This window comes from Rosa rugosa, chromosome 3 (assembly GCF_958449725.1).
Source record: "Rosa rugosa chromosome 3, drRosRugo1.1, whole genome shotgun sequence".
Taxonomy (NCBI): Eukaryota; Viridiplantae; Streptophyta; class Magnoliopsida; order Rosales; family Rosaceae; genus Rosa; species Rosa rugosa.
In genome coordinates, this window is record NC_084822.1 from 50109300 (window position 1) to 50119657 (window position 10358).

Sequence of the window (10358 nt, forward strand, 5' to 3'; positions counted from 1 at the left end):
TGGCCTAGAAGGGTAAAATGTGGATTTCATTTCATTGTGTAACAGCTTCGATACAACTAAAACAAACTCTACAACATTACAACTTCAGCAGTATTATTACCGGCAAAGTATAGGAAATACCAATCGACTACCTGGCATGTTCTGAGGAAACTGTTAGATCATTGTTACAGCTACATCTTTGCTTACTTGAAGATATATCTGCATTAGCAGAATTTAGCTGATTCAAAAATGCAGGTTCTTTAGGAACAGGTAGAGCAATTGATTCATTGCTTAGCATCGAAACAACATCTGACATATTTGGTCGATCCATAGCTCTTTCTTGGACGCACAAAAGACCCATTTGTATGCATCTCATAACTTCACTGCTTGAACAAGAAGCGCAGAGAGTAGAATCAATCAAGTCCATGCCATTGCCTTCTTTCCACAAATACCAAGCCTAAAATAACAAAAATTTCAAAATCAGCAAATACATGTAAACATATAGGAAGATATAGGAAGTTTGGGAGTTATTGAAGCTGCTTACTTTTCCAAGTAAGTTCAAAGAATGATCAGTCTCAAAGAAGGCAATGTTCTTCTTGCAACTTATGATCTCTAATATGATCACCCCAAAGCTAAAGACATCTGATTTTTCAGAAAACAGGCCGTCCATGGCGTACTCAGGAGACATGTAACCACTGAAACAGAGGCTAAATTGCATTAGAAACTGAATTTTTAGAAAGAGTGATACTATGTGCAATATTTGGTCACACGACCATATATGAAAACGGTTCAGACATGTGATACAAATAATATTGTTATAAAGGAAACAAAAATTGAAGTGTGAAGATGACTCACAATGTACCAACAACCCGATTCGTTTTTCCTCTACTGTCGTCATCCCCAAAAATTCTAGCCATGCCAAAATCAGAAATTTTCGGGTTCATCTCACTGTCCAACAGTATATTGCTGGTCTTTAAATCACGGTGAATGATCCTTAATCTTGAGTATTTATGAAGATAGAGAAGACCTTGAGCAATCCCTTCAATGATGCCAATACACCTCCTCCAATCCATAAGTGCCCGGTTGGTTGAATCTGTACCCAATTAATTCATCTCTACGTGTGAACACAGATGGCGAAAATAAAAAAGAAGATAACAATAAGATAGGCAACAAAAGATAATGTATAGAGCTTGAAAGATCATGCACGAACCAAAAATGAAGCAATCCAGACTTTTGTTGGGCATGTACTCATAAATTAGTATACTCTCTTCTGCTTCAATGCAGCACCCCAAAAGCCGAACCAAATTCCTGTGCTGGAGCTTACAAATTACTGAGACTTCATTTTTGAACTCCCTCAATCCTTGCCGGGAAATTTTGGACAGCCTTTTGACTGCAATTTCCTGTCCTACTAGCAACTTGCCCTGCAGTTTCCATGTATATAATACATGCATGTTGAGGGTTAAGAAAGTCTTGGCAATACCAAATAAAATTGCGGATAAATGTTCTCAAGAAGATAGTCTAGCATCTTCTGTTGTGTAAATCTGAACTAATCATCATGTGAACTCTTGTTTGAATATGTAGTGTCAGATTAGGTGTGACAACATACCATGCTAGACATGTGGCAAGAGAACATTCCATTAAAGTTCTATCAACAATGTAAACTGTAAAGTATGAAACTGATGCCTTGCCTTATAGACAGGCCCAAATCCACCTTCCCCCAGTTTATTAGTATCTGCAAAGTTATCTGTTGCAGTCTTTATGGTAGAAAAACTAAATAAGGGCAATTCTTGATCCTTCTGTCTGCCTATTTCAATGTTATCTGCACCTCCTCCAGCTTCATCATGGGGAACTGTTGATGCAAAATTGGAGCCCATTTGGAATAATCTTACTTGATCACAAAAGCCTTTCCGCCTGGTTACCTGATCTTCTGGTTAAAACAATTAAACAAGGTTCTCTTCTGAATCAGTAAACTTAGGAAAAGAAGTGGTTAATATTTCTCTCTAGTAATCCACTCTCATGAAATGCTTATATAGATAAGGGTTGGTGTTATTATGTAAGAAAGAACGTTGATTTACAAGAAGCAACTTTTCTTATGTATTACTTGAACTATTGTAAGAATAACATCCAGCAGTGCAGAATTATAAACATACTGGCACTGTTACTGTAAGAGAACAGACATCTGCACTCTCCCCAATTTAATTCTAACAATCACAAATAGCAATGTATTCAACCTAATAACAACCAAACTCAAACCTTTACGTCGACACAAATAGCATGACAAGGAGATTGGAATAAGAGCCAAGAGGAAAGCCAAAGGAACTGCAACAGCCAACCACAGCTTCCACTTCTTACTATCTGCAAAGTAGAGACAAGCATTTCACCTGTAAGTTTAAAAAATTACATGTTCTTATCACGATATAACTGTTTGTTTGTTTTTTTTTTTTTTTTTTTTTTTTTTTCCAACTAGTTTTTACGAAAACCATACAAATGCCAAAAAGTACTTTCCTAGAACAAGGCTACCTCAACATTTAAAATATACTTTTTTAACTATTTACTTGTACTATATTTAGCTTTTACTTTTTCAATTACATAAATTTAGACTTACCACTTGGAGTGCCACCGCGGATGTAAATAATCCCTGGACCCTTCTCTATAATCTTCAATAATTCACGTTTACTCCCATAATAAAGTTGACATCCAGTTTCTTCATTCTGAACTGAAGCAAATGCGGAACAAGAACAATTGTTCTTGCATAAAATTTCACAATCACTGGCCCTCATATTGATGGATCCACTATTATATGTAGATGGCAAAGAACCATTCACCTCAAGAAAATTACCACCATCGTCACACTTAGAGGGTATTGAAGTCAAGCACATCCCACCATCCTCACACAAAGTATGACTCACAGAAGAAATCTTCTTGTCCAACATAACATACTGTTCAAGGTTTCCAGTGGAAGCCAATACAAACCACATGAGATCATACTTCTGACTGCTGCTAAAAGTGTAATAGGCCTCATATTTATTGGACTGGTAGCTAAAGTTGTAGTTATTATTCCCTGTTGAGTTCTCAAAAACAAACTGTAACCCATGTCCGTCCCAAAAAGCAATATCCATTTTTGCTCCATCTCCTCGCCAAACTTTAAGCTTTGTTAAGTTGGTGCCATCAACAGTTAAGGTGAAGAGGCCACGAGCAGGGTCTTTGGGGCTTACCCAAGAAACAAGCACGTGAAAGCCTGGCTTGTTTGTACTGTTTAGGCCAAACAACCCAAGTTTCATACCAGGAAGATACGTATCGCTTGGAATATCAAAACTCTGCCATATAATAGTACCTGTATCTGCTTCCTTAAGGACCAAATTTCCAGTGTCAAGAAGTGTTGCACTTGTGTTAGTTGTGGCAGTGGCAACATATCCAGAATTGACTATCAATTGCACTTGTCGCCTGTCCATGAGAACCAAATTCCCAGACCAAATTTGAAGCAAGCCAGATGAAGCCAAAATGGGATTTTCACGGTCAACCCAGACAACCTTGTTTGCATCAGCTCTCAACCATATCCCCAGATAGTGATAGTCTGAAAAGCTTTCAGTGCTGAAGAAGCCAAGCTCGAAAATCCCACCATTTGATACCAGGGTTTCATTGTTTCTTAGTGTGCCTTCGGATGTAAGTGTATCTGTTGCATGAGATGAAAATGAAAAGAAGCTACTGAAGAACGATATCAAGCACAATATAAGAGGAAAAAACTCTTTGGTTTCGGTAATTCTCATGCTTGCCATTGCCTTGCAAAGCTTGACAATAGATCAGGCTAAAGGTCTCCAGTTGAAAACCCAATTAGCTATCTAAAATTTTATTTTCACACAATATTTTAGCCTGAACAGGGTCATTAGCCAACTACTTGCTGGTTATTTATTCATATAAGTTGGCCCCATTTGTTAGTTCTCAAGTCAGATATATCATCTTCCAGAGAAATCAATATTAAGAATAAAAATATATAACTAAAACACTATGTGAACTCATGCTGCCTAGTAATTAAGCATCATCTTTAGCTTGTTTAAAAAAAAAAAAAAAAAAAAAAAAGATTCAACAATGAATCATTTCATTTGTGTAGTCAACGGATTGAGTATATGATATTAAAGGAAAAAAAAATAGACAAAACAGGAAACATCGAAGAAATGTGACATGCATGTTATGCAACAAACAAATGGGTAATCCTCAAGTCAGTTGTGTGAGAATGCGATCCCTTGCTGATCAGTTTGACAGAAATTTGTACATAAAATATGATACATATAGCTGGAAGAAAAGGAAAGCAGAAGCAGCCAACACAATTACACCAAGCTCAAGTCAACAAAGCAAATCCCAAATGGACCGCTACCCAGATACCAAATCTCAACTGAATTCAAACCCTCTAAGTTAGAGATTGATATATAGTGTTATAAACAGGAAATTGAAATTTAGAGTCAATGTCTGATTTTAATACAGGAAAATCTTTCCAGAAGAACCCAAAATGAAGCTTACCTCTAGTTCCCCAGGAGAATTTAATAAATAACAAGAACCAGATGAACTAAAACTTATGTCAGAGCAAAAACAAGAAGAAGAAGAAGAAGAAGAAGAAGAGGCAGTTCTGCAGTAGCAGAAAAGTGCAAATGAGAAGCAGGAGTTGACTGGGCTAAAGAGGGTAAAGTGGACTAGGCTAAAGTGGGCTGGGGCTTTAAGGGCTAAAAATCTCTTCTTTCTCCTTTTTTCTTTCCTTTTTATTTTGAAATTTAAGAACCAAGGCCGTTTAGAGCAGATATTTTACACAAAATGTATATAGACGGTGAGCCAGAAAATTTAGTAGATTTTTCATTCGTTGAGTTTCAGCATAGTGAAAGAAAGCTATTTAGTAGATAACCCTTGGCCTAATCAAAGTAGATTCTGCTCCGGGGACTAAGGTATAGACTCTTCTTCATTTATAGCAGTGACAACATATAGCGTATCTGGTTACACCATCAAAGAAGAACTGTGCTCGTCTCAAGTATCATCTTAAATCTGCACGAGATTTCACGAATCTCAAATCACTTCCGAAGCCATACAATGTACATATACTAGATTTACGTAGAATATATTCAAGATTAGTTCAGATGAAAAATATTTAGAGCCAATCGTAAAGATTTCAGAATAGACAAGTAAAATAACTTTTAGTTAGTTATTTACTTTAACTAAAACCTTCTGCTTTGATATTTCATCTGTTCAAACTTCCAAAAAAAAAAAAAAAAAAACTAAACTATTTTGATGCTACCACAACAGAGGCTTAATCAGATTTCTAAATACATGATCACCTGTCTGACCTTCAAAAATAAATATTTGTTCAAAAAGAATCAAATGTGCATTTTCTGTTGCATTATATTACAGCTTTCATACAAGTAAAACAAGTAGACACTAGACAATCTTCTACCTGGCATCTACTTCTGACATGGTCATATCATTTTTAGAGTAATATCTTTGCCTGCTTGAAGATGAATCTGCGTCTGAGCTGAACTGACTTAAAAATGCAGGTTCTTTGGGATAAGGCAGAGCAATTGATTCATTGCTTAGCATAAATATAACATCCGACATGTTTGGTCGATCAATTGCTCTTTCTTGAACGCATAGAAGACCGATTTGAATGTATCTCATAACTTCATTGCTTGAACAAGAGGCATGCAGTGCTGAATCCATCAATCCCATTCCATTGCCGTCTTTCCACAAATTCCAAGCCTAAAACAACCCCGAATTCTAAATCTTAGCAACAAAAGTATGCAAAACTATAAAAAGTGAATGAAGTTGCTGCTTACCCTGCCAAGTAGGTTTTGAGACTGATCAACATCAAAAAAGGCAATGTTCTTCTTTCCGCTTATGATCTCTAAAATGATCACCCCAAAGCTGAACACATCTGATTTTTCAGAAAAGAGTCCGTCCATGGCATATTCGGGAGACATGTAACCACTAAAAATCAGCATGTAAAGTTCATTAGAAACTGAATTTTAGAAAAAGTAGTGCTATGTGCCTATTTGCGAGTCACACCTGTGAATGAGGTGGGATGATCCACTTATAAAAAGAGGCACCAACTTTATCAGAGATGTAGTTAGCAATGTGATCAGAGAACATAGAACATCTGGCTTTATTGTGAAAAGATAAACCATATGATTGTATGAAATCACCCATGTAAAGAGGTACATGTTGCAGAGCATAACTTACATTGTACCAACAACCCGTTTTGTTTGCCCCCTTATGTCATCGTCGCCAACAATTCTTGCCATGCCAAAATCAGAAATTTTTGGGTTCATGTCACAGTCAAGTAGAATATTGCTCGTCTTTAAATCACGGTGAATGATCCTTAATCTTGAGTATTTGTGAAGATACAGAAGACCTTGAGCAATCCCTTCAATAATACTCATGCGACTCTCCCAGTCCAAAAGTACATGTTTGGTTGAATCTGCACCCAGTTCATCTCACTATGTTAGCAAAAATTAATAAAACTAGAAAAAATGGTAACAGTAATTGACTGATAATTGGAAAAACTGATTAAAAGCTTGGTAGATCATGGACAAACCAAAGATGAAGGAATCCAGACTATTGTTGGGCATGAACTCATAAATCAGTATGCTTTCTTCTGCTTCAATGCAGCATCCCAAAAGCTTAACCAAATTCCTGTGTTGGAGCTTACAAATTACCGAGACTTCATTTTTGAACTCCTCCAACCCTTGCCTGGAAATTTTGGAAAGCCTTTTCACTGCAATTTCCTGTCCTTCTTGAAGCAACTTACCCTGCAGTTTCCATACAAATTTTGAAAGTTAAATAATTAAGAAGATCTTGGCAATGACCAACAAAGTCTGTGATTGTCAGCAATGTAAAGCTGGGAACTGAAGCCTTACCTTATATACAGGCCCATATCCACCTTCCCCAAGTTTATTAGCCTCTGCGAAGTAATCTGTTGCAGTCTTTATTGCAGAAAAACTAAAGAAGGGTAGATCTTGGTCCTTCCGTCTGCCTAATTCCATATTTGCACTTCTAACTTCATCAAGCTGTATTGGTGATGCATCATTGGAGCACATTTGGAATAACCTTGCTTGATCAGATTCTCGTCTGGTTACTTGATCTTCTGGTAAGTGGTAACAATAAATGGAAAAGGTTGCTTCTAAATTAGGAAAATCATAATAAAAAAATAACATTTGTGATGCATGTGTACTACAAAATATCGCTGTGCGCACTATTTACATGCTCTCGCATTACAGCAGATAGCACTGGATTGTAGGATTACTGCAACAGATAGGACTCCCCTGTTTTAGTTTAAACAATTACGTAAGCAAAGATTGGACTTAAAAACAACTAAACTCAAACCTTTATGTTTCCTTCTGCAACGCATATACCAGAAGAAGGAGATTGAAATAGAAATCAAGAGGGAAGCCAAAGGAACTGCTATAGACAACCAGAGCTTCCACTTCTTATCATCTGGAGAATGAAGACAATGTTCATAAGTTTAAATAGCATTTCTTGTTGTCTACAACTAGAACTAACTCTGACGAAATAGTGTAAAGATTTCCCCAACAATCCATAGGAAAACATGGTATATTGTCAGATTGCCAATTTGAATCTTATTGTTGTCAAATAAGATCTTCATGATCAATTAGTTCAAATTGTAGTCACATAACTTGCCAAACTAATTTCATTAGAATGTTTGCATTTGATAAGTAGATTGGTTTGTGCTTTTGTATCTGGAATCACAATGCGAAAGAGTACGACTGAAATGGAATCAGGAATGAGACAATCTCATTAAAATAGTTACCAACTTTCAGGCAAAGCAAAAGCAGCTTGATTACTAGAATCTCCATTTACAACAACATTTATATCTTTTCATCAGCTGCCTATTATTCAGATGCAAATGTTACTAAGATAAAGCTACCACTATTTTTTTCCAATCAGTTATTTATCATATTTGAAGTAGTTAGTTGAGATTATATATAATAAAAATAAGTATTTTACTAATCATAAAGCTACCACAAAACTGAAAAAAATATAAATGCATCTAATTGCAAAAAGATAAAACACTATTTTACGTACTGATGACAGAGGAGCATGTTTGAGTTTGAGGGAAGGTTTGGTATTAATCATAAGTAGCTAGGAAATTTTGCTTATTATATTTGTAGAAAAATATACATCCCTATTATTCTACAATGTCAATAAGAAATGGGGAAGAATGGGAACGGTTCCAGTAGTAGGTAAGTAAACATGTACAGCTTGAGTATTGACCCAGTTTGCAATCTCCTCATAAACTTATTATATGTCAGCATATTATAGTTAATACCAACTGCTTTTATAATATTGATCGAGATGCCACAACAGAACCTATACGCTATTGCACGGAGACAATCATTTAACATTTGTTGAAAATATATACCTATAGTCTCCCCAAATATATTGTATCAAAACACACATCAGAAAGTCAAGCAAGCAAACCAAAGAATTTCAAACCACCTAACCCTTCTGATAATCAACAAGATTAAACTATGTACCAGGATAAGAATTCAAATTAACTGACTTTCTATATTGAATAGACCATTGTACTAAATTAATTCATAGTTTTGTACTCTACATTGTAAAAGACTGTACTTCATATAACAAGCTATTTTTCATTGTTAATGCAAACCACAAGTACTATGTTAAAATATATAGAGAACCATTCTGTCAAAAACAATTTAACTTATTGTCTTGATGTCAGAATGTTCATAAGCTATTGATGGAATATGTACACGGTTTCATTTCACAAATGCAACCCTTCTGTTTGGCTTGGAGGGGGGGTTTCAGTTTGATACTATTTTTACAACCAAAACCTCTTCCTCAAGCCATACCAGAGATTTCTGTTTGGTCCACAAAGTGCATTATCTGCTTAGAGCCAGACCATATATGCGTGTGTATAAACATAAAACTTCTGTAAAGGGACCCCCAATTAAGTTGATCACATAGGGATCGCATGTAGAGCCCACTAGGGATGATTGAACAGGAAGACTTAAAAAATGAAAATTTCAAGTCATTAGACCACAATGCAGGATTGATCCGTGTGTGATCACAATGGGATTCCCTTACAGAAGGGCCCTGTGTGTGTATGTACACAACTAACTACATGAGTTCAGAATTTTAGACTTACCAGTTGAAGCATCACTGCGGATGTAAATAACCCCCGCGCCCTTCTCTATGATCTTTGATAGATTTTGTCTGCTCCCATAAAAAAGTTGACATCCTGGTTGTCCATTGTGAAGTGAAGTATATGCAGTACAAGAACAATTGTTTTTGCACAGCGTTTCACAATCAGCAGTCCATACAATGATGGAATCAGTACTAGTGTTAGATGGTAGTAAACCATTCATCTCAGAAAATTTACCATCATCACACATAGATGGTAGCGAAGTCAAGCACCTCCCAGTATTTCCACCATTTGAATCTTCACACAAAGCATGACTCACATTAGAAATCTTCCCATCCAACATATTATACTGGTCCAGCGTTCCTGTGGAAGCCATCACAAACCACATGAGGTCGTAGTTCTTCGGTGTGCTAAAAGTGTAGAAGGCTTCAGATTGATTGGACTGGAAGCTAAAATTGTACATATTCTCAGTTGAGTTCTCAAAAATAAACCTTAAGCCATTTCCTTCCCAGAAACCGATATTCATCTTAGCTCCATCTCCTCGCCAAACCGAAATCCTTGTGTGGTCGTTGGCATCAATGCTTAAGGTAAATAGGCCACGAGTTGGATTTTGAGGGCTTGCCCAAGAAACAAGAATGCGAAAGGTCTGCTGGGTTGTGTTTAGGCCAAATAACCCAATCTTCATCCCAGGAAGATAAGTGTCAGTTGGAATATCAAAACTCTGCCATATGATAGTACCTGTAGCTGCTTCCTTGAGGACCAAGTTTCCAGTATCAAGAAGTGTTGCACTTGTGTTAGTTGTAGTGGTGGCAAGATTTCCTGAGTTGACTATCAGTAGCACTTGTCGACGGTCTGTGAGAACCAAATTCCCAGACCGGATTTGAAGCAGGCCAGATGAATCCAATATGGGGTTTTCGCGGTCAACCCAGACAACGTTGTCTGCATCAGCTTTAAGCCAAATTCCCAGATAGTAATAACCTGAAGAGCTTTCATTGAATAAGCCAAGCACGAAAACTCCACCAGCTGAAACCAGGGTTTGACTGTCTCTTAATGTGTCTGAAGGTGTAAGTGTGTCTGTTGCAAGAGATGAAAATGAAAAGAAGCTAAGAAATGATATCAAGAAAATAACAGGAAGAACCATGGCCATTGCAGAGTCAGAGAAGATGCAAAGCAGATGAACTAATTCAAGCTAGAGTGGTCCAGATGAAGACCAAGCTTA

At 36.7% G+C, this 10358-nt stretch overlaps 2 protein-coding genes across 7 annotated transcripts; both read right to left on the bottom strand.

Moving 5' to 3' along the window:
- LOC133738465 (G-type lectin S-receptor-like serine/threonine-protein kinase At1g11410) lies at positions 1 to 4685 on the bottom strand. Of its 3 annotated transcripts, XM_062166017.1 has the most exons (8): positions 4495 to 4680; positions 2585 to 3652; positions 2233 to 2334; positions 1668 to 1906; positions 1190 to 1400; positions 835 to 1072; positions 524 to 674; positions 1 to 436 (listed from the first exon to the last, which is right to left on the bottom strand). In XM_062166017.1, exons 2-8 carry the CDS (start codon positions 3429 to 3431, stop codon positions 128 to 130), a joined length of 2097 nt encoding a protein of 698 aa, XP_062022001.1. In that variant the 5' UTR covers positions 3432 to 3652; positions 4495 to 4680; the 3' UTR covers positions 1 to 127. The 3 variants fall into 3 exon arrangements, with proteins under 3 accessions (XP_062022001.1, XP_062022000.1, XP_062021999.1); XM_062166016.1 differs by having other exon boundaries at positions 1668 to 1903; positions 2585 to 4685; XM_062166015.1 differs by having other exon boundaries at positions 2585 to 4683.
- Positions 4686 to 5273: 588 nt separating this feature from the next.
- Positions 5274 to 10322, bottom strand: LOC133738466 (G-type lectin S-receptor-like serine/threonine-protein kinase At1g11330). 4 transcript variants are annotated; one of them, XM_062166020.1, is made up of 8 exons: positions 9631 to 9768; positions 9143 to 9502; positions 7339 to 7449; positions 6873 to 7099; positions 6551 to 6764; positions 6196 to 6433; positions 5793 to 5943; positions 5274 to 5715 (listed from the first exon to the last, which is right to left on the bottom strand). In XM_062166020.1, exons 2-8 carry the CDS (start codon positions 9480 to 9482, stop codon positions 5410 to 5412), a joined length of 1587 nt encoding a protein of 528 aa, XP_062022004.1. In that variant the 5' UTR covers positions 9483 to 9502; positions 9631 to 9768; the 3' UTR covers positions 5274 to 5409. The 4 variants fall into 4 exon arrangements, with proteins under 4 accessions (XP_062022004.1, XP_062022002.1, XP_062022003.1 ...); XM_062166018.1 differs by having other exon boundaries at positions 9143 to 10322; XM_062166019.1 differs by lacking the exon at positions 7339 to 7449 and having other exon boundaries at positions 9143 to 10322.
- Between the last annotated feature and the right edge of the window lie 36 nt (positions 10323 to 10358).

Excerpts from the sequence above, each read along its gene's own strand:
- LOC133738465 (XM_062166015.1), bottom strand. The coding sequence starts at position 3,755 with ATGGCAAGCATGAGAATTACCGAAACCAAAGAGTTTTTTCCTCTTATA. Across the intron at positions 1,907-2,232 it reads CTATTTGTGTCGACGTAAAG|AAGATCAGGTAACCAGGCGG; the intron begins GTTTGAGTTTGG and ends TGTTTTAACCAG. Across the intron at positions 437-523 it reads CTTTGAACTTACTTGGAAAA|GCTTGGTATTTGTGGAAAGA; the intron begins GTAAGCAGCTTC and ends TTGTTATTTTAG.
- LOC133738466 (XM_062166018.1), bottom strand. The coding sequence starts at position 10,286 with ATGGCCATGGTTCTTCCTGTTATTTTCTTGATATCATTTCTTAGCTTC. Across the intron at positions 6,434-6,550 it reads TCTGGATTCCTTCATCTTTG|ATTCAACCAAACATGTACTT; the intron begins GTTTGTCCATGA and ends AACTGGGTGCAG. Across the intron at positions 5,944-6,195 it reads AAACGGGTTGTTGGTACAAT|TGGTTACATGTCTCCCGAAT; the intron begins GTAAGTTATGCT and ends GCTGATTTTTAG.